At 60.7% G+C, this 23539-nt stretch overlaps 1 protein-coding gene across 7 annotated transcripts in view; it reads right to left on the bottom strand.

Moving 5' to 3' along the window:
• NSD1 (nuclear receptor binding SET domain protein 1) overlaps positions 1 to 20754 on the bottom strand; it is a 108820-nt gene extending 88066 nt beyond the window's left edge. For 4 of the 7 annotated variants that reach the window (XM_075918710.1, XM_075918712.1, XM_075918715.1 and 1 more), the window contains exons 1-2: positions 20674 to 20728; positions 11465 to 11649 (exon numbers count right to left, since the gene is read on the bottom strand). In XM_075918710.1, the coding sequence (XP_075774825.1) occupies positions 11465 to 11649; positions 20674 to 20713 (225 nt within the window). In that variant the 5' untranslated portion in view covers positions 20714 to 20728. Of the gene's footprint in view, positions 1 to 11464; positions 11650 to 11925; positions 12084 to 20673 lie in introns of those variants that run through there. The other 3 variants (XM_075918711.1, XM_075918713.1, XM_075918714.1) reach the window with 3 other exon arrangements.
• Positions 20755 to 23539: the final 2785 nt, after the last annotated feature.

The following is a 23539-nucleotide window of genomic DNA, read 5'->3' as shown; positions in this document are numbered from 1 at the left end:
AAACATAGTTTAAAGCTCTCACTGGCCATGGCCCAGCCTCTATAGGAAAGCAAAAAGTCCAGTTGGACCAGAATAGATCTTAGCTGGCATCTTCTGAAATCCCATTGCCTGGCACCAAGCAATGTGTCTGATATATTGTGTCACACTAAGCCCCCAGTCCTTGTGCTAAGTAACTTCTATGCTGTCCTTCACCTTAAGTCATCAGTAATAGCGGCAAACTTCAGCCATCCTGTTCTACCACTGTCAGCATTCAAAAAGGTAACACTTTGAACCCTAAATAGTTAACCAAAACATGTAACTTATCAAATACTCTTGCACTATGGTTCTATCAAAGAATCACACATTGCATTGAGTAACTGGCTGCTCTATTTCTACTGTAGCTTCAAAAGGTACCCAAGAAAACGTTGAACACTAGAAACATTGTAGTTATGCGACACTTTTTAAAGTCACAATTAAAATTTTATTCACTACAAACTACTACAGGAAATTCTAGCAGTGCAGAAACTGCAACAAATATTTGCAATTGAGATCTTCTATCTCAAGTCAGACTTTGATTAAAAGGGGAACCCTGACATAACCATAATGATGGTGGTTCTAGGGATGTAATAGTGTAACCAATTCACAGATAAGCAAAATCTTATGGGTTGATGCTATAGACTACATGCTCCGCCCCCCCCCCCCCCCCCCACACACACATTTGCCAGTACATTTTTTAGCAGGCTAAATTTTTTAGCAGTCTAGGACCTACTCCTGCTGCAGCTCTGCATTTAAAGTATATTAGGAGCCAGGTGGGAAGGCAGCCCAGCTCAGTTCCGGCACACACCAGGTCTGGGAGCTCAGACTCCACCCCTAGACAGGGGGCTACTGCCACCCCGCACTGCTGCCTCTCTATCAGAGGTAGCAGCACAGGGAGACAGGCAGCTGGTCCGCGAGGGGAGCTGGTTTTTAAACTGGCTCCCCTTGCAGACCAGCTCTCGCCTGGCACCCTGCACTGCTGCCTCTGATCCAGAGGCAGCCACAGAGTGGTAGGGGGCTCCTCAGTAGTGAGGCTGGAACACACTGGCTGGCGGCCCTGGCCCCAGGGGACTATAGACTAGTCGAGTAACCGATAAGAATTCTTGAGGTTACCCGACTATTCAATTAACCAGTATTTAACATCCCTAGGTGGTGCTACTTCCCCACTGGCAAATGACTTTCCCTGCATTTCCCCTAGCCAAGATTGTATAGGACAGGGCAAGGGGATCACTACAGACAGGACCAAACAGTCACTTTTCCTATTAGTGAACTGATGCCCTCAGCATTTGTAAAGGAGCTTACAACAGCTCCCCACCCCGTCCTCCCCCTTGCGGCCCAGTCACATCTTTTACAATCTGCCTCACTGCTGTGTTAGTGACACACATGAAGATGAAGACGAAGACGAGTCTACTGAAGCACTGCACAAGAGAAGCAATGAAGCTCATTGCATACAATGTGCTCTCAGAGGCATCCAGACACAGAATCTCTCCCCTAATCTCAGTGGCAGTAATCTTAAGTGTTATTCATAACAGAGGTTTCTCAGCCCCCCCCCCAGTCCTCCCCTTCCGCCAACACACCATAAAAGACTCCAGGGCTTGAGGGGAGCCTCCTCACTTCAGCAAGCAGGGACTCGGGGCTTCTGGGTTCAGCCGCAGGGGAAGAGAGCTTTAGCCATGCAGGGCCTGTGGCTCCCGGCTTTAGCCCCATGGGATAGGAATGTGAATGGTTAACTGGTAAGCCTCACCCTTAAAATCAGTGAGGTTCGGGTTTACTGTTGGGGGCTGGAACAGCTCCCCACATGCCACGGTCAAGGGGATGCTCCAGCTACACGGGGCCCAGGCATGCTGCCGGGCAGGGGCGCTCCAGTCCGTCCAGAGCGTACCTTGTCCGGGGTGCACCCTCCAACTGCCTCCCCTTTTTATTGGGGAACTAGTAATTCAATGGGATTTTACATCCCTAGTAGGGGACTCTGGGCTTCTGCCCAATGGCAGGCAAGCACCAGCGCTCAAAGTTTCAGCCCCACTGAGGTGCTAAGACTCAGGGCTTCAGTAGCAGGATCCACAGAACCGGATTCTGGTTTGCAGACGCCTAATTACAAAGTACAGATGTTGAGGCACGGCTATTCTGCTATTCGAGTAGCTGATGCCATTTGTATCGACTATACAATTAGTTAAGGGGAGCTTCTCTGCAGAGGTAGCTCCCGGAGCCAGCGCAAGCTGAGACTGAGCCCTGTGACTCTTACTCCATTTAAGATGTAGAGGCACGGTGGTCCCAGACCAGTGCAAGTGGGCACAGCTCAGTCCCGGCTTGCACTGGATCCAGCAGCCCCTGTTCAAGGGCAGCTTCACAGCAGCAGCCCCTGTCCACCGGGGGGGGGGGGGGGGGGGTGCGTCCCAGCTCCCTGCTGGGACCCCCAGGAACAGTGGCTGCTGTCGGAAACTGCCCTGCAGGCAACTGGCTTTTAAGCTGTTTCTCCCCACCCCTGCTACTTCTCATACAGAGGGAGCGAGTACTTGAGTACTCGACTACCCGATAAACTTAGCCTTATCAAGTATTGAGTACTCGACTACTCACTTACATCCCTATTGAAAACCACTGATTTATAACAATCGGGGTATAAAAGTATAACTGATAAGCATAAACTCCGCCTAGGGTCCTAGCTCAATCAGTTACATGATGGTTGTTTTTTCATGTTATTTACATCCAGATTAACAATGCAGAAGTCTGATTTCTAAGTTGGTGGTGTTCTTTGGAGAAACACTATTAGTTCACATTCAGAATTTGTTAGGCTGAACACAAACCAAAGGGTTGGTCACCTCTCTCCACTGACCTTACAGAGCTGTATGTATTTCTGATTGTATTTGCTTTATTGGTACCTTAAGGAATGTCCAGTTAATATGGTGGTAACAAGAAAAAAAATAATCACAGAACTCCAACTCACACAATCAACTGTCTTCAATGAAAACCACAAGTTCTAACCTCTCTCTGGAAATAGTCCACAAAGGGTTTCCATGGTAGCAGTTATACTACAGCAAGAAGTTAGCAGTCGTGACTTTTCTGGGTTAAAATATTTGTTGTTGTGCTCTGTCTTTGCGATTACTCTGCCATAATCAAACAAACATTAATTTCAAACTAGGGATGTGAAGGGCTATTAGAAATGCTTTTTGGCTAGTGGAAAGCATAGTCAGCTAGTAGCTCCCCTCCCTTGCTATCTTTATCAGAGGCAGCGGGCGGGGGGGGGGGGGCACTTCAAAGCAGTAGCGCTGCACAGAGCCTGGGGTCAGCTGCTCCATGTGGCGCTACAGCTTTGAATGCAGCGTGGAGCCTGGGATCAGCTGGGGACTCCCACACTGACCCTGGGCTCAGTGCATTTCAAAGAGGCAGCACCACAGGGATCCCGGATCAAGCAGGGGGGTCCCCAGTTGACCCCGCCCTTTGGCACTTTCACCTCTGAAGTGTAGCAACAACCCTTGGGCTGCTGCTACACTTCAAAGGCGGAGGTGCCCCATCGACTAATTCAATAGTTGATGCAAATATGCATCGACTATTCGATTAGTCAGTTACCCAGTACAGGCAGTCCCCGAGTTACGCGGATCCGACTTATGTCGGATCCGCAGTTACGAACGGGGTTTTTCTCGCCCCGGAGGACGGGAGCGGCGGGACGCCCAGATGCGCCGTGATCCCGCCGCCCCCTCCAGGGCGAGAAAAGCTGCTCCGCGTCTCCCTGGTCTGCTGGGGGGGAGGGAACCCCCCCAGCAGACTAGGGAGACGCTAAGCAAAGCTGCAGAGCACGCGGGCAGCGGGACAGCCCAGACGCGCCACGGCTGTCCCGCTGCCGGCGTCCTCCAAGGCTTTGCTCCCCATCTCCCTGGTCTGCTGGGGGGAGCCTCCCCCCCCCGAGCAGACCAGGGAGACGCAGAGCAAAGCCGCGGAGCACGCGGGCAGCGGGACAGCTGCGGCGCATCTGGGCTGTCCTGCTGCCCGCGTGCTCCGCGTCTTTGCTCCACGTCTCCCTGGTCTGCTGGGGGGGCCCCAGCAGACCAGGGAGACGCGGAGCAAAGCCGCGGAGGACCCGGGCGGCTGGACCGCAGTGCGTCTCGGTCCACCACCCGCGTCTCCCTGGTCTGCTGGGGGGGGGGGGGGGGGGGGGGGGCGGCGCAGCTAGTGTGCCCCCCCCCCCAGCAGACCAGGCTTTTCTCCGGACGCCTGTGGTAGAGCAGCTGGGGCGCTGCCGGTTGGTCCCGCAGCGCCGCTCTGGGCGCTACTGGACCAACCCGGCAGCACCCCAGCTGCTCTGCCCCAGGCGTCCTGATTCAGCCGCTGCTGGTCAGTTTCAGCAGCAGCTGAATCAGGACGCCTGGGGCAGAGCAGCTTGGGTGCTGCTGGGTTGGTCCAGTAGCGCCGAGGAGCGGCACTACTGGAGCAACCCAGCAGCACCCCAGCTGCTCTGCCCCAAGCGTCCCCAAGTCAGCCGCTGCTGAAACTGACCAGCGCTGACTACAGGAAGCCGGAGGCAGAGTTGCTCTGCTCCGAGCTTCCTGGAATCAGCCGCTTATCAGTTTCAGCAGCGGCTGAATCTGGACGCCAGTTCCGACTTACATACAGATTCAACTTAAGAACAAACCTACAGTCCCTATCTTGTACGTAACCCGGGGACTGCCTGTACTTAACATCCTTATATTTCAAACCTTGGCTAAAATTAATAGGAGTTAAAAAGAAGAGAACTACAGACACATCCAGTTACATAAATGTGTAAAAAGGAAGTCTTGGAAGAGATTTTCTATGAGAAATATCAAACAACTAAATAATAAACACAGTAATAAAAGAAGCTGAGTTCAAACACATGGTTAAGAATGAGACAGGTGGAAAACACAGAGAAAGTAGTATTTTGTTTAAAAGTTTCTGTTACTCAAATATTAAAATAAGGGGAAATGTGTGAAGGTTTTAACATTAAGTCTGACTTCAAAATAAAGTTCTGAGGCAGAAACACACATACTTTCAGTGCTCTGAAGAACATAATGCCAATGGCTTTTGTGACCCAATTCTAACTACTTGGAAGACACCACTTGAGGTTTTGCTATTCACAGCTGTAGCATCTGTTCAGCTTCGAACACCTTGGGTGACCCTATATGCCCAGATGACTAATCGGACACTGAGTTGCATGATGTGAAATATAAGTGAACATACCAAGTGATAACACAGTGTTTGCAGCCACCATGCAAAGGAAAACCTGTAGCTCACACCTAATTTCCTGAGCACCACAAGTATCAGGTGAAAACAGGATGTGTGTGGAGGAGCAGGTATTAAACCTGGCTCTCCAAAGCCCAGGCTAGCACTCATCACTGGACTAAGGATGTTAAAATGTGGTTAGTGGACTAGTGGATGGAATTTCCGTCGACTAGTCGACAGACACTTCCGCATTCCTCCTTTGAAATGTACAAGAGCCCCAGCAGGGACTCCCCATTCAAAGGAGGATCGCAGAACTCTGCGTGCAGAGGGAAGTCACGCTGACTCCAGGCTGCACCCGGTGTAATGCCTGCTTTGAAATGCACAAGAGTCCCCAGTGGGGGGCTCTTGTGCATTTCAAAGCCAAGAAGCCCGGGGTCAGCTGGGGAGTCCCTAGCTGACCCCGGGTTCCGTGCAGCACTTCCCCAGAACCTGGGGGTCAGCGGGGGACTCCCCAGCTGATCCCACGTTCTGGGGAAATGCCACAGGGCACCCGGGGTGAGTTGGGAGTCCCCAGCTGACCCCGGGCTCCACAACAACTGCCCCTTTGAAATGCACGGAGGTGGCAATTTAAAGGGGCAGCCCGCCACACATCTGATCCACCGATCAGCTGTGCAGTGGCCGCCTTGGGGTTTCAAAACTGTGCGGCACTGCCACTTTGAAGTACCCGTTCCCCCCCACCACAGAGGCAGCAAAGGAGAAGGGGGGGGGGGGGGAAATCAACTAGGTAAAAGACTATCCAATAAGCAAATGCATATCAGATTGTTGACTAGTCTTTAACATCCCTACACTGAACCACTCTTCCTTGTGTACAATCCCCACATTTGAAGATTTCTGCATGAAATTTAAAATATGAATGCATTTTAAAAGGTACAGCATAGTCACTTCTCTAACACCCTACTGCACAGGACCTATGACATCCAGACACACAGCACCTTTCAAGAGAGTGCCCGATCTTCCACTCCAGACAAGTGTCAGTGTTCAAAGGAAGCCTTTCAGAGAGACAGAGCAAGGATAGTGGCAGGTGGACAGATTCTTCTTATCAGAAGGTACACGCACATGGAGCACATTGCCTGTTTTAATACGGAAAGCCAAACCGCTCAGGTTACTGCGCCATAGAAAACCGAGGGTTGATAGAGGGCACTAGATGATTCTTCCAGAGATCTCTCCAATAGCAGTACACTTAACAAGATGCTAGCATAGAATAAAGGAATTAAAGGGGAGGGAGGTCACAGAACAGAAGCCATCCATTACATAGGAGCAGCAGCAATTCCTATATTTATGTTACCTAACATTTTTTATTATAAAAACAATTGTTACTTTTTCAGAAGTGCTCTTACTCCTCCATGGCTTGCACTGGGATTTTGAAGTTGAGCACGGATTAGTTCTGGCGGCCAGAAAAGTGCTTTGAGGGCCTCCTGAAAATCATAACGTAAGAACAGCCATACTGAGTCAGACCAGGGTCCATCTAGCCCAATATACTGTCTGCTGCAAGTGGCCAATGCCCCAGAGAGAGTGAACAGAAACAGGTAACCATCAGCTAACTGATCCCTCTCCTGTCATCCATTTGCAGCCTGGGACAAACAGAGGCTAGGGACACCATTGCTAGCCATCCTGGCTAATAAGTATGGATGGACCTAACCTCCATGAACCCATCTAGTTCTCTTTTGAACCCTATTAAAGTCCTAGTTTTCAAGACATCCTCGGGCAAGGAGTTCCACAGGTCGACTGTGCATTGTACCAAAAGAACTTCCTCCTGTTTGCTCCAAACCTGCTACCTATTCATTCCATTTGGTGACCCCTAATTCTTATGTTATGGGAACAAGTACATAACTTTTCCATTTTTACCTTCTCCATATCTGGCACAATTTTATAGGCCTCTATCATATTCCCCGTTAGTGTCCCCTTTTTGAAGGTGAAAAGTCCCTCTTCATAGGGTACCTGTTCCAAAGCCCTCATCATTTCTGTTGCCCCCTCTGAACCTTTTCCAATGCCAATATATCTTAATAAATAATACATTAAATTAATGGAGATTGCCCATCTCCTAGAACTGGAAGGGACCTTGAAAGGTCATTGAGTCCAGTCCCCTGCCTTCACAGCAGGACCAAGTACCATCCCTGACAAATTTTTGCCCCAAATCCCTAAATGGCCTCCACAAGGATCGAACTCCCAACCCTGGGTTTAGCAGGCCAATGCTCAAACCACTGAGCTATCCCTCTCCCCATCCATCTTTTTTGAGCTGAGGTGACCACATCAAGATGGGGCATACCATGACTTTATACCGTTGCAATAAGATATTGTTTTATTCCCTAGCCCTTTTGAAATGATTCTTAACATTTGATTTGCTTTTTTGACTGCCGCTGCACAGCCTTTCAAATTTGCCAACCCACAAGTAGCTGAAGACTGCCATTGCCTGTCCACCTTTCATACAATATAGCTGGTTCTGGCAACACAATCCCCACTACTGTTCCACTAGCATCACATGTGCCCTCTAGATGTCTCAAGTGGGTGCAATGACTGACTAACTCTTAAAAATATGGCCTTGCGTCTCCCAATACATTAGCTCCTTCCCCGTAAAAGAGGAATGCCACTTCTGCGAGGGCCAGCTAGTATAGTAACGAGAAAGGCCTATGAGGAAATCAGTAATTCTGTATGTAGTGCAGGCTTTGGATAGCATGATATCAAGGAAGACACAGGGCTACACGCAATGATAAGGAACACCGAACAGATGCCTCATTCCCTGAGCACTGGGCATCCTGTACCCTGACCCCAGCAGAGTCCTATGGAAACTACACCATGTGACCATGTCATTAAAGGCATTATCAATGAACATATGCTATGGTTGCACTAGGTAGTAATCCTAAATCCAGCATTTCCTAAGAACCTAATTTGGCAATCCAGATAATTTTGGTGTATTTACTATAATGACCAAAATGTCAAGGAGAAGGGAAAAAATACTATAACAAAATATATATAAATCAACACAATTTAAATGAAGGTTTTTTTTGTTTTGTTTTGTTTTTTAAATCAGAACACAATTTCCTGGCCCTGCAATGCTCTGCACACAGACATGGCCCTGCATTTACAAGAGCCTGAGGCTCGGAGGTTTGCAAGGACAACACATTGCAGTACAGTCTCTAGAATTCCCACTGTGGTCTCCCCAGATTTACTCCACTTGCAAAGACCAAAAACAGCAACAGAGGCTTCAGAAGGCCTGAAGTTACTTACAGTCACATATTAAAATGGCAAGCACTCATCAGCAGCAGAACTAGACATGGCTACTCATTTCTAAGGTAAACAATAAGCTGTAGTTCAGTAGAAGTAACATTGGTGGCAGGAAAAACAGCAGTAACCATCTTGTCGAGTTGACTTTCCAACAGGTTTTGATGGTGTCACTGCATTGTGGTACCTTTATAGTACCTGCAGTAACTCCAGTCGATAAACACAGAAGTTCAGTCTACCCTATACTAGGGATATAAGAGTGTAACTGTAAATGGGTAACCAACAAGCATGGTCCTGATCCAGCTCCCGGTGCGAGCTGGGAGCCAGCTTAAAAATGGGCTCTTGGGGTGCACCAGCTCCCACCTGGTTGCCGCCCCAACCCTGAAATGTTCAGCTGTTATACGGTTAGCAAATTAAACTCAATTTAACATCCCAACCCGACGCAAACATGCACTTAACATTTAAAAGCAGTGAACTCTAGCAAAGCAACCTCTCACCCACGGGACCTGTAGTGTGGGCAAAGAGATCAGAACTATTCACATATCATGTTTAAAAAGTTAACTGGTTAAATGATTAAAATCCTATCATTTAACCAGTTAACCATTAACCAAGGTTACTCTGGCTGGCAGGGTCTCTCCCGCAGGCCTGCTGGGGCCACTAGCAGGCCAAGGTCCCTCCAGCCGGCCACACAGAGACCAGGATACTCTGGCCAGCTGAGCTGTGTGGCCTGTGGTCCCTCTGGCCAACCAGCCACCAGAGTTAACAGTTAAGGTCCAGTTAATGGTAAGCATTCTGTTTACTGGTTAACCACTTTTCACAGCCCTACATCAGGCAAAATGGTACATTCATTCTTTCTAATCTCACCTAAGTAATACAGGAACGTAGCCTACACCAATGTGCCTCTTTTTAAATGGGACTTTTCTTGCCAACCAAAAAATCCAAATCTTTTCCCATCAAGTGCACTGCAGGCGCTACCATCATCTTTGAACCTGTCATCCCGCCCAGTGCTTCGTGTAAAACCAGCTACATACAGGCACAAGCAAGAGGCCTTATCCTCAAAGAGGCTTTATTCTTAACAAAACAGGAAGTCTGAGAAGCTGTGGGCATACTCAAAGCAGTTACCAGCATGAACAAAAGCTCCCTGCAAGTTCTTCTATAAAGGTGGAGCTCTGTCCTAGAGGGCAGGGTTGTAAAGGCTTATAGAGTACTCCATCTCTGAAAAGCAGCACCTCAAAATAGCAGTGCCAGCTCCTGATTTAAATGTTTCCACAACTTCAAAGATACTCAAAAGACAAGTAAGCAGGTGGAATCAGGAGTTAAGTGTTAGCATAACTAAGCTTAGAATGGGAGACTCGCTTGGTTATTTCTATCTACTATCATCTGTAATAGTAAAGATCCTGCAGTCGGGACAACAGCTAACTAGTCTGTTGGGAATGAGATGCAGACTAAAATCTACGTTCGGCAAGCAAATGTAAACGCCCAAGAATTCACTTTTGCCAATAAAGAAATCAGAGAAGACATCCACAATGCACAGAGGAGGAGGATCTGCTGGTTAAAAGGTCCTTTTTAAAAACCATGGCATTTTTTTTCTCTCCAAATACAACTGTACTAAGTGCACTCAACTATCTTAAGGATTCATCCAGAATACCGCAAAAAGGATTGTGTTTTATTAGAAAGCCAAGCCCCTGAGACTGCTGTTTATGCAAAAGATTACAAACAAATCCCATACAAGTTATTTGACTCCTGCCCCTCTCCAACTTCCACAGTACCCACGAAATCACAAATCGCCCTGGAGTGCGAAGCGTCAAGTGCTGTTGTGAGAACCCCGCTCGTGTCGGGAGATCCCTCCCACCGCCGCATCGGCCCCTCTGCGGCAGGGCCGCGCCTGCCCTGCACGGCTCACGGACTTGCAGTGACGGGAAAGGCGCCGCAGCCCCGCAATGTTCCGCGCGAGCCAGGAGGCCCCGTTGCGCTGCTCGCTCCCGCCCGGCCTCCCTCCCCGGCGGCTCCCTTCCTCCGCGGGCCCGGGCTCCCGCGGCCGGGCGCAGCGCTCAGAGCCAGGCCCGGCCGAGCCCCCGCAGCGCCTGAGGCGGGGGGGCCCGGCCGAGCCCCGGGCCCTTGCAGCGCCTGAGGCGGGGGGGGCCCGGCCGAGCCCCGGGTCCCCGCAGCGCCTGAGGCGGGGGGGGCCCGGCCGAGCCCCGGGTCCCCGCAGCGGCTGAGGCGGGGGGGGCCCGGCCGAGCCCCGGGTCCCCGCAGCGGCTGAGGCGGGGGGGGCCCGGCCGAGCCCCGGGTCCCCGCAGCGGCTGAGGCGGGGGGGGCCCGGCCGAGCCCCGGGTCCCCGCAGCGGCTGAGGCGGGGGGGGGCCCGGCCGAGCCCCGGGTCCCCGCAGCGGCTGAGGCGGGGGGGGCCCGGCCGAGCCCCGGGTCCCCGCAGCGGCTGAGGCGGGGGGGGGCCCGGCCGAGCCCCGGGTCCCCGCAGCGGCTGAGGCGGGGGGGGCCCGGCCGAGCCCCGGGTCCCCGCAGCGGCTGAGGCGGGGGGGGCCCGGCCGAGCCCCGGGTCCCCGCAGCGGCTGAGGCGGGGGGGGCCCGGCCGAGCCCCGGGTCCCCGCAGCGGCTGAGGCGGGGGGGGCCCGGCCGAGCCCCGGGTCCCCGCAGCGGCTGAGGCGGGGGGGGGCCCGGCCGAGCCCCGGGTCCCCGCAGCGGCTGAGGCGAGAGGCCCGGCTGAGGCGGGGGGGGGCCCGGCTGAGGCGGGAGGCCCGGGAGGGGCGGGGGGAGCCCGGGGGGGGCCCGGCTGAGGCGGGGGGGGGCCCGGGGGGGCCCGGCTGAGGCGAGAGGCCCGGCTGAGGCGGGGGGGGGCCCGGCTGAGGCGGGAGGCCCGGGAGGGGCGGGGGGAGCCCGGGGGGGGCCCGGCTGAGGCGGGACACCCGGCGGCCATGGCGCCCCCCCGCAGGCCGCGCGAACATGGCAGCCGCCGCCCGCAAGATGGCAGCCCCCCCGCTTACACACGGCCCGGCGGGGCCCGGCGCGGCGCTCAGCGTGGAGGCCAGGTCCTGCAGCCGGCGCAGCGGGATGTAGCAGGCGGCCGGGTCCTTGGCGGGCGGCTCGGGGCTCGCGCTGTCGGGCGCGGGCGGGGGGCGCGGGGCGGGGGGCGGGGGGCTCGGCTCCATCCCGCGCCGCGGGCACCGACCTGCGGAGCGAGCAGAGCACAATGGTCAGGCCGGGCCGCGCCGCAAAATGGCAGCCGCCCCTCCCCCCGCGGCCGGAGCCGCGCTCCGCGGCCCCCCGCGGCCCGGCCCCCGCGCGCCGCCGCCCACAGCGCCCGCCCGGCCCGGCCCGGCCCCTCCCCGCCGCGCGGGCACACAACGGCCCGGCCCGGCCCGCAGCTCCGCCGCCGCCCTCCCCCGCGCGCGCGCACCCGCCCGCCGCCGCCGCCATCCCGCGCGCGCGCCCGCCCCTCCCTCACCGACTCTTGGGGTTCGGCGCCGGCCAATCAGCGCGCGCGCGCGGCCCCCGGGCGCCTCGTGCCGGGCCCGGCCTCGCTGCTGCCCCCGCCTCGCGCCCGGGCCGCACGCGGCGCCCGCAAGATGGAGGCCGGGCCGGGCTGGCGGAGCGACGGGGCCGCGCCGGCCGAGCGCCCCTCGCCTGGGGAAGCGCCGCGCGCCCCGCCCCGGCCCGGCCCTTTGTGTCGCTTCCTGCCGCTCCCGGGGCGCCGCGTGGCCGGGGGGGGGGCACCGCGCACCAGCTGGGGGGGGACTCATGGCCGGGGGGGGGGGGCACCGCGCGCACCAGCTGGGGGGGACTCATGGCCGGGGGGGACTCATGGCCGGGGGGGGGGCACCGCGCGCACCAGCTGGGGGGGACTCATGGCCGGGGGGGGGCACCATGCGCACCAGCTGGGGGGGACTCATGGCCGGGGGGCGCACCATGCGCACCAGCTGGGGGGGACTCATGGCCGGGGGGGCACCATGCGCACCAGCTGGGGGGGACTCATGGCCGGGGGGGGCACCATGCGCACCAGCTGGGGGGGACTCATGGCCGGGGGGCGCACCATGCGCACCAGCTGGGGGGGACTCATGGCCGGGGGGGCACCATGCGCACTAGCTGGGGGGGACTCATGGCCGGGGGGGCACCATGCGCACCAGCTGGGGGGGACTCATGGCCGGGGGGGCACCATGCGCACCAGCTGGGGGGGACTCATGGCCGGGGGGGCACCATGCGCACCAGCTGGGGGGGACTCATGGCCGGGGGGGCACCGCGCGCACCAGCTGGGGGGGGACTCATGGCCGGGGGGGCACCATGCGCACCAGCTGGGGGGGACTCATGGCCGGGGGGGGCACCATGCGCACCAGCTGGGGGGGGACTCATGGCCGGGGGGGCACCATGCGCACCAGCTGGGAGGGACTCGTGGCCGGGAGGGCACCATGCGCACCAGCTGGGGGGGACTCATGGCCAGGGGGCGCACCATGCGCACTAGCTGGGGGGGACTCATGGCCGGGGGGCGCACCATGCGCACTAGCTGGGGGGGATTCATGGCCGGGGGGCGCACCATGCGCACTAGCTGGGGGGGGTTCATGGCGGGGCGCACCATGCGCACTAGCTGGGGGGGACTCATGGCGGGGCGCACCATGTGCACTAGCTGGGGGGGACTCATGACGGGGCGCACCATGCGCACTAGCTGGGGGGGACTCATGGCCGGGGGGCGCACCATGCGCACTAGCTGGGGGGGATTCATGACGGGGCGCACCATGTGCACTAGCTGGGGGGGACTCATGACGGGGCGCACCATGCGCACTAGCTGGGGGGGACTCATGGCCGGGGGGCGCACCATGCGCACTAGCTGGGGGGGATTCATGGCGGGGCGCACCATGCGCACTAGCTGGGGGGGACTCATGACGGGGCGCACCATGCGCACTAGCTGGGGGGGACTCATGGCCGGGGGGCGCACCATGCGCACTAGCTGGGGGGGACTCATGACGGGGCGCACCATGCGCACTAGCTGGGGGGGGACTCATGGCGGGGCGCACCATGTGCACTAGCTGGGGGGGACTCATGACGGGGCGCACCATGCGCACTAGCTGGGGGGGACTCATGGCCGGGGGGCGCACCATGCGCACTAGCTGGGGGGGATTCATGGCCGGGGGGCGCACCATGCGCACTAGCTGGGGGGGACTCATGGCGGGGCGCACCATGCGCACTAGCTGGGGGGGACTCATGGCGAGGCGCACCATGCGCACTAGCTGGGGGGGGACTCATGGCGGGGCGCACCATGTGCACTAGCTGGGGGGGACTCATGACGGGGCGCACCATGCGCACTAGCTGGGGGGGACTCATGACGGGGCGCACCATGCGCACTAGCTGGGGGGGACTCATGGCGGGGCGCACCATGTGCACTAGCTGGGGGGGACTCATGGCGGGGCGCACCATGCGCACTAGCTGGGGGGGACTCATGACGGGGCGCACCATGCGCACTAGCTGGGGGGGACTCATGGCCGGGGGGCGCACCATGCGCACTAGCTGGGGGGGATTCATGGCGGGGCGCACCATGCGCACTAGCTGGGGGGGGACTCATGGCCGGGGGGCGCACCATGCGCACTAGCTGGGGGGGATTCATGGCGGGGCGCACCATGCGCACTAGCTGGGGGGGACTCATGGCGGGGCGCACCATGCGCACTAGCTGGGGGGGGACTCATGGCGGGGCGCACCATGTGCACTAGCTGGGGGGGACTCATGACGGGGCGCACCATGCGCACTAGCTGGGGGGGACTCATGACGGGGCGCACCATGCGCACTAGCTGGGGGGGACTCATGGCGGGGCGCACCATGTGCACTAGCTGGGGGGGACTCATGACGGGGCGCACCATGTGCACTAGCTGGGGGGGACTCATGACGGGGCGCACCATGCGCACTAGCTGGGGGGGGACTCATGGCGGGGCGCACCATGTGCACTAGCTGGGGGGGACTCATGACGGGGCGCACCATGCGCACTAGCTGGGGGGGACTCATGGCCGGGGGGCGCACCATGCGCACTAGCTGGGGGGGACTCATGACGGGGCGCACCATGCGCACTAGCTGGGGGGGGACTCATGGCGGGGCGCACCATGTGCACTAGCTGGGGGGGACTCATGACGGGGCGCACCATGCGCACTAGCTGGGGGGGACTCATGGCCGGGGGGCGCACCATGCGCACTAGCTGGGGGGGATTCATGGCCGGGGGGCGCACCATGCGCACTAGCTGGGGGGGACTCATGACGGGGCGCACCATGCGCACTAGCTGGGGGGGACTCATGGCCGGGGGGCGCACCATGCGCACTAGCTGGGGGGGATTCATGGCGGGGCGCACCATGCGCACTAGCTGGGGGGGACTCATGACGGGGCGCACCATGCGCACTAGCTGGGGGGGGACTCATGGCCGGGGGGCGCACCATGCGCACTAGCTGGGGGGGATTCATGGCGGGGCGCACCATGCGCACTAGCTGGGGGGGACTCATGGCGGGGCGCACCATGCGCACTAGCTGGGGGGGGACTCATGGCGGGGCGCACCATGTGCACTAGCTGGGGGGGACTCATGACGGGGCGCACCATGTGCACTAGCTGGGGGGGACTCATGACGGGGCGCACCATGCGCACTAGCTGGGGGGGACTCATGGCGGGGCGCACCATGTGCACTAGCTGGGGGGGACTCATGACGGGGCGCACCATGTGCACTAGCTGGGGGGGACTCATGACGGGGCGCACCATGCGCACTAGCTGGGGGGGGACTCATGGCGGGGCGCACCATGTGCACTAGCTGGGGGGGACTCATGACGGGGCGCACCATGCGCACTAGCTGGGGGGGACTCATGGCCGGGGGGCGCACCATGCGCACTAGCTGGGGGGGATTCATGGCCGGGGGGCACACCATGCGCACTAGCTGGGGGGGACTCATGGCGGGGCGCACCATGCGCACTAGCTGGGGGGGACTCATGGCGGGGCGCACCATGCGCACTAGCTGGGGGGGGACTCATGGCGGGGCGCACCATGTGCACTAGCTGGGGGGGACTCATGACGGGGCGCACCATGCGCACTAGCTGGGGGGGACTCATGACGGGGCGCACCATGCGCACTAGCTGGGGGGGACTCATGGCGGGGCGCACCATGTGCACTAGCTGGGGGGGACTCATGACGGGGCACACCATGTGCACTAGCTGGGGGGGACTCATGACGGGGCGCACCATGCGCACTAGCTGGGGGGGACTCATGGCCGGGGGGCGCACCATGCGCACTAGCTGGGGGGGATTCATGGCGGGGCGCACCATGCGCACTAGCTGGGGGGGACTCATGACGGGGCGCACCATGCGCACTAGCTGGGGGGGGACTCATGGCCGGGGGGCGCACCATGCGCACTAGCTGGGGGGGACTCATGACGGGGCGCACCATGCGCACTAGCTGGGGGGGGACTCATGGCGGGGCGCACCATGTGCACTAGCTGGGGGGGACTCATGACGGGGCGCACCATGCGCACTAGCTGGGGGGGACTCATGGCCGGGGGGCGCACCATGCGCACTAGCTGGGGGGGATTCATGGCCGGGGGTCGCACCATGCGCACTAGCTGGGGGGGACTCATGACGGGGCGCACCATGCGCACCAGCTGGGGGGGACTCATGGCGGGGCGCACCATGCGCACTAGCTGGGGGGGACTCATGACGGGGCGCACCATGCGCACTAGCTGGGGGGGGACTCATGGCGGGGCGCACCATGTGCACTAGCTGGGGGGGACTCATGACGGGGCGCACCATGCGCACTAGCTGGGGGGGACTCATGGCCGGGGGGCGCACCATGCGCACTAGCTGGGGGGGATTCATGGCCGGGGGGCGCACCATGCGCACTAGCTGGGGGGGACTCATGGCGGGGCGCACCATGCGCACTAGCTGGGGGGGACTCATGGCGGGGCGCACCATGCGCACTAGCTGGGGGGGGACTCATGGCGGGGCGCACCATGTGCACTAGCTGGGGGGGACTCATGACGGGGCGCACCATGCGCACTAGCTGGGGGGGACTCATGACGGGGCGCACCATGCGCACTAGCTGGGGGGGACTCATGGCGGGGCGCACCATGTGCACTAGCTGGGGGGGACTCATGGCGGGGCGCACCATGCGCACTAGCTGGGGGGGACTCATGACGGGGCGCACCATGCGCACTAGCTGGGGGGGACTCATGGCCGGGGGGCGCACCATGCGCACTAGCTGGGGGGGATTCATGGCGGGGCGCACCATGCGCACTAGCTGGGGGGGGACTCATGGCCGGGGGGCGCACCATGCGCACTAGCTGGGGGGGATTCATGGCGGGGCGCACCATGCGCACTAGCTGGGGGGGACTCATGGCGGGGCGCACCATGCGCACTAGCTGGGGGGGGACTCATGGCGGGGCGCACCATGTGCACTAGCTGGGGGGGACTCATGACGGGGCGCACCATGTGCACTAGCTGGGGGGGACTCATGACGGGGCGCACCATGCGCACTAGCTGGGGGGGACTCATGGCGGGGCGCACCATGTGCACTAGCTGGGGGGGACTCATGACGGGGCGCACCATGTGCACTAGCTGGGGGGGACTCATGACGGGGCGCACCATGCGCACTAGCTGGGGGGGGACTCATGGCGGGGCGCACCATGTGCACTAGCTGGGGGGGACTCATGACGGGGCGCACCATGCGCACTAGCTGGGGGGGACTCATGGCCGGGGGGCGCACCATGCGCACTAGCTGGGGGGGACTCATAACGGGGCGCACCATGCGCACTAGCTGGGGGGGGACTCATGGCGGGGCGCACCATGTGCACTAGCTGGGGGGGACTCATGACGGGGCGCACCATGCGCACTAGCTGGGGGGGACTCATGGCCGGGGGGCGCACCATGCGCACTAGCTGGGGGGGATTCATGGCCGGGGGGCGCACCATGCGCACTAGCTGGGGGGGACTCATGACGGGGCGCACCATGCGCACTAGCTGGGGGGGACTCATGGCCGGGGGGCGCACCATGCGCACTAGCTGGGGGGGATTCATGGCGGGGCGCACCATGCGCACTAGCTGGGGGGGACTCATGACGGGGCGCACCATGCGCACTAGCTGGGGGGGGACTCATGGCCGGGGGGCGCACCATGCGCACTAGCTGGGGGGGATTCATGGCGGGGCGCACCATGCGCACTAGCTGGGGGGGACTCATGGCGGGGCGCACCATGCGCACTAGCTGGGGGGGGACTCATGGCGGGGCGCACCATGTGCACTAGCTGGGGGGGACTCATGACGGGGCGCACCATGTGCACTAGCTGGGGGGGACTCATGACGGGGCGCACCATGTGCACTAGCTGGGGGGGACTCATGACGGGGCGCACCATGTGCACTAGCTGGGGGGGACTCATGACGGGGCGCACCATGCGCACTAGCTGGGGGGGGACTCATGGCGGGGCGCACCATGTGCACTAGCTGGGGGGGACTCATGACGGGGCGCACCATGCGCACTAGCTGGGGGGGACTCATGGCCGGGGGGCGCACCATGCGCACTAGCTGGGGGGGATTCATGGCCGGGGGGCACACCATGCGCACTAGCTGGGGGGGACTCATGGCGGGGCGCACCATGCGCACTAGCTGGGGGGGACTCATGGCGGGGCGCACCATGCGCACTAGCTGGGGGGGGACTCATGGCGGGGCGCACCATGTGCACTAGCTGGGGGGGACTCATGACGGGGCGCACCATGCGCACTAGCTGGGGGGGACTCATGACGGGGCGCACCATGCGCACTAGCTGGGGGGGACTCATGGCGGGGCGCACCATGTGCACTAGCTGGGGGGGACTCATGACGGGGCACACCATGTGCACTAGCTGGGGGGGACTCATGACGGGGCGCACCATGCGCACTAGCTGGGGGGGACTCATGGCCGGGGGGCGCACCATGCGCACTAGCTGGGGGGGATTCATGGCGGGGCGCACCATGCGCACTAGCTGGGGGGGACTCATGACGGGGCGCACCATGCGCACTAGCTGGGGGGGGGACTCATGGCCGGGGGGCGCACCATGCGCACTAGCTGGGGGGGACTCATGACGGGGCGCACCATGCGCACTAGCTGGGGGGGGACTCATGGCGGGGCGCACCATGCGCACTAGCTGGGGGGGGACTCATGGCGGGGCGCACCATGCGCACTAGCTGGGGGGGACTCATGGCCGGGGGGCGCACCATGCGCACTAGCTGGGGGGGATTCATGGCCGGGGGTCGCACCATGCGCACTAGCTGGGGGGGACTCATGACGGGGCGCACCATGCGCACCAGCTGGGGGGGACTCATGGCCGGGGGGGCACCATGCGCACCAGCTGGGGGGGGACTCATGGCCGGGGGGGCACCATGCGCACCAGCTGGGGGGGACTCATGGCCGGGGGGGCACCGCGCGCACCAGCTGGGGGGGGACTCATGGCCGGGGGGCGCACCATGCGCACTAGCTGGGGGGGATTCATGGCCGGGGGGCGCACCATGCGCACTAGCTGGGGGGGATTCATGGCCGGGGGGCGCACCATGCGCACTAGCTGGGGGGGACTCATGGCGGGGCGCACCATGCGCACTAGCTGGGGGGGACTCATGGCGGGGCGCACCATGCGCACTAGCTGGGGGCCGGCGGGCGGGGGACTTGCCAGTGCTGGGGGCAGGTGCCGCACTCCCAGGCAGACATCACTGCAAGGCCTGCACAGCTCGGTCGCGGCCCGCAGCGGCTCTAGTCTAGTGTATCGGCCCCTGCCGCCCGGGGTCCCAGGAGCGCAGTGTGGGCAGGCTTTGCCAGCACGCCAGAGGCTCGCTGCTCCGGGCTTACGCACCTCGTGCCGAGGGAGGGACCCTTGGATGCTGCAGCTGTGGCGCTTGCCAGACCTGGGCCTCGTTACCTGGTGCCTGTGGGTGGTTTCCTTATGGCACCAGGGCCTCCAGCCCCTTTCCTGCCTGGGGATCTCTGCACGTGACTCCCTCTCAGGCACCACAACTCAGGTTATTTTCCTTTGTTCGCCACACCCCTGGATCGGGCCTGGTCCTTCCCTGCTGCGTCGGCACCTCCTTACCCGGGCTGGGGGGCGCCTGTCACTACACACTGCACCATGGACTCTATAGGCCCCCGCACTGCACCCCTTCTCTTAAAGGGGCATCGCCTGAAACATGCCAGAGCAGAGGGATGGGGATGCATCCTGCTCTTCTCCACCCCCCCCCCAGGCTTTTTCCCTCTGGAGCAGGAGAAACCACCTCCCTGGTTCTACTCACCTTCCCCGTGCTGCTTAGAGGAGGTTAGCATGTGCTGCGGGCTAGGAGGGCTTTTCCTCAAGTGTCCCCAGGTTGGGAGCCAGCCTTGGCCCCAATGTCTAGGGGCAAGGCCAGATTTGTAGGGACAGTCTCTGGCCTGGACGGGGAGAAGCCCACGTATTGCCCCTCCCGTGCAAGCAGAGGTGAACCGTTTGCTCATGCGGCAGGGCCTCTGCTGACAGCCTTGCCTCTGGCAGGATTGGCATTACTGGACCAGTGTGAGGAGAGAGACAAGCTTTGGGGGCTACACTCCATGTAGTTGCTACTGGGCCATTGAGTGGGTGGGGCGAGGTACCCCACTGGGCCCCGTGCAAGATGTGCTAACTAGGCCCACTACACAATGGCTGCGTCTAGACTGGCAGGATTTTGCAGAAATGCTTTTAAGGGAAAAGTTTTTCCGTTAAAAGTATTTCCGCAAAACCATGTCTAGATTGGCACGGATGCTTTTGCGCAAAAGCATCCGTGGCCAGTCTAGATGCGGTTTTGCGCAAGAAAGCTAAAATGGCGATCGGGGCTATCGGGGCTTTTTTGCGCAAAACAATTCTTCCCTGTCTACACTGGCCCTCTTGAGCAAGTATTCCCGCGCAGGGGGGCTTTTTCCTGAGCAGGAGCGTGAAAGTATTTGCGCAAGAAGCCCTGATTTTGTACAGTACGTCCGTGTTCTTGCGCAAATTCAAGCAGCCAGTGTAGACAGCTGGCAAGTTTTTACACAAAAGCAGCTGGCTACGTCTAGACTGGCCCCTTCTCCGGAAGAGGCATGCTAATTTCTAACTTTGGAATAGGGAAATCCGCGGGGGATTTAAATAAACATGGCCGCCGCTTTTTTTCCAGCTTGGGGAAAGCGCGTCCAGACTGGCGCGATCCTCCGGAATAAAGCCCTTTCCGGAGGATCTCTTATTCCTACCTGGAGTAGGCTCAGGGACTCCCCGTGCATGGGGCAGCATCCCTCACTTTCCTGGACAACCGCCATTGATGGACCCATTCTCGCTCCTTTTGGAACCCAGGGCGTTTCGGCCTCTCTCGTCCGCTGGCTGTGGCCACAGGGGGGCTGCGCTAGGCGGAAGCAGGGCTCCCTCTCTCCTGGCTCCCGGCTGCCAGCTGCTGCCTGGCCCCAGAGCGCCCCCCCCCCCCCCCGTGTCTCCTGGGAGTCAGGGCTCAGCCAGGACTAGTGAACCCTGGTTTCCAAGCCCCTGCCCAGAACCGTGACGCAGGCTCATCCGCGGCCCCTCCCTGCTCTGTGTTCGCTGCTAGTCGGGCGGCTACGCGCCCAGCCGCTGCTCCCTCCATCGGCCGCCGGCTGCCTGGCAGCCGCGGGTCCACAAGCCGCTCCCGGGATGCCGGTCACGGCTCAGCACCTAGGCGCACGGCCGGCCGCGTCCCCAGGGCTCCGGGCAGGGCATGCTGCGCCAGGCCCAGAATGCTGGGGGGGGGGCTAGTCTGACATCCCAGCCGCCCTGTGTCGCCCCGGGCCCAGAGCGCAGCCTTGGACCCTGCAGCCGGCCCCTCCGGTGCACAGCAAGTCCCCGGACGGGGGGCCCTGCTCAGACACTGCGGGGGGCCGGGCCGCTTTCCAGGCGGGAGTGCGGGTCACGGGGGGCGAAAGGCCGGGACGGTTTCTCCTCCCAGGGGCCTGCTCCGCACACGCGGCCCCTCCCGAGCCCGGGCCCAGCGGCGCGTCCCTGCGCGAGGGCGCAGCTGCGGCTGGACGCGGGTTCGCTCCGGGTCTCCCTTCCAAGGGCCGGCTGAGCCGGGTCCAAGGCTGCACGTCGCTGGCTCCCTCTGCTGGCTCGTGACCCGACGTGCAGCTCACCCGCGGCTTGGGCTCCTCGGCCCAGGCCCGGGCCTGCAGTGAGACCCTGGAGGCACTGGCTAGCTCTCAGCCAGCATCCCCTCCGCGGGCGGCAGCCGGAAAGCAAACCCCTGGTGGGAATCAGGAGAGGGCTAGAGAGGCTCGCCTCCTGCCCCTGAGAATCCAGGGCGCCCACCCTGAGCTCTGCGAGCAGGTGCAGGGGGGCTGTTGGAAAAGGGTCACAGAAGGGCAGCCAACACGATGAGGGGTTGGGAACAGGTCCCCTATAAGGAGAGAGTAATAAGACGGGGGTTTCAGCTCCGAAAAGAGCAGACTAAGGGGAGGGTTGCCAGATGGTGTCACAAAAAATACCGACACCCCCCCCAAAAAACACTGAGAAAACAATTGGTTGAGCAAAAAAAAGTGGGGGTGGGCGGGCAGGACTGAAATGCAGTCGCAGCCTCTTTAATTCCCATGCCGCTCCCCCTTCCTCCGCCCTTCTGTCGGGTGCCGGAGCCGGGCCTTGGGGAAAAACAGAAAATAAGACATTTCAGATGTCCGATATTTTCTGAAATTTTACCAGATAGAAGGCGCACATACCGAGCTGTCTGGTTCAATACCGGACACCTGGCAACCCTAACTAAGGGGGATAGGATGGAGGTCTATAAAATCATGACTGCTGTGGAGAAAGCGAATAAGGAAACGTTATGTACGCCTTCCCATAGCAGAAGAACTGGAAGCCCACAAATGAAATTATTAGGCTGCAGGTTTAAAATAAACCAAAGGCAGTATTTCATTACAAAACACACAGTCAACCTGTGGAACTCCTTGCTGGAGGATGTAGTGAAGGCTATGACTATAACAGGGTTCAAAAAGAGCTAGCTAGATTCATGGAGGATAGGTCCACCAGAGGCTATTTGCCAGGATGGGCAGGGATGGTGGGAATGGCGACGGGGTGGATCAGTCTCACCTGGGGAGCCGGGTTAGGCTGTAACTTAAAAACAAAGTTAAAAATGACGTGTGGTCCTGCAGCACCTTAGAGACTAACAAAAAAGGACAGAGTCTCATGAGCCTCCGTGGTCGGTTCACCCCCTCTGGGGCACCAGGCAGCGGCCACTGTCGGAGGACAGGACCCTGGGTTGGATGGGCCCTTGGGTCTGACCCCGTCTGGCTGCTCTGACGTGCGGAGGGACATGGGCGCCCAGGCAGGTAGCTGGGGCTTCACGCACGGGAGAGTGCAGCTGGGGGCAGGGCACCCGGAACTCCACCTCGTGTCAAGGCTACAGCAGCCCCTGGCAGGCTGGGGGACGCTCCTCCCGCAGCCCAGAAGAGGCCCCGCACGAGGCTGCTGTGGGGAAGAAGCCCTGGGCCCATAGAGGGCAGCCCCCGAGCGGCCGGTCTGGCAGCTGCTGGAGCAGCCTCTTCTCCTGGCGGGCAGCTGGGGGTGCTGGCTCCAGCACTGGCCTGAGTTGGGACCAGGGGGTGGGGAGAAGAGGCCTGGATTTGAGCTGAGCCCTCCGTGTCCAGGCAGCAGGCCGAGCAGCCCGGCTGGATGCGGGAGGGGACGGCTACTGGAAGGGGCAGTTGCTGTTTCTCAAGCCCTGGGGGAGTCTCTTGTGAGGCCCACGAGGTGTCCGGCTGGTCCCCTCGCCGCTGGGGGGCAGAGGGAGACCCCGCCCGTGTGAAGGCTGCTAATCAGTGCGAGCGGCAGGAGGAGCGGCAGGATTTCCAGGGGCCCCCAGGAGCAGGGAGGCGAAGTGGCTCAGCCTTTTCGGGAGGAGGGTCTGTTCTACGGGGCGCTGCGGCTCCACGCTTCCAACCGGCCGGCCAGCGTCAACCCATGCTGTGACGGGCTGGGCCGAGTCTGGGCACAGCTGAGGGCGTCCGCTCAGGGCGAATTGCTCAACCTCGGGGCTCCTTACAGCCCCCAGACTGGTGACCTCTCCAAACAGGCCACACACCAGTCCCACAGAGCGCTTCA

Source organism: Pelodiscus sinensis, unplaced genomic scaffold (genome assembly GCF_049634645.1).
Source record: "Pelodiscus sinensis isolate JC-2024 unplaced genomic scaffold, ASM4963464v1 ctg124, whole genome shotgun sequence".
NCBI classification, from domain to species: domain Eukaryota; kingdom Metazoa; phylum Chordata; order Testudines; family Trionychidae; genus Pelodiscus; species Pelodiscus sinensis.
The sequence above is the reverse complement of the archived record's forward strand: the minus strand, read 5'-3'. Positions and strand labels throughout refer to the sequence as shown.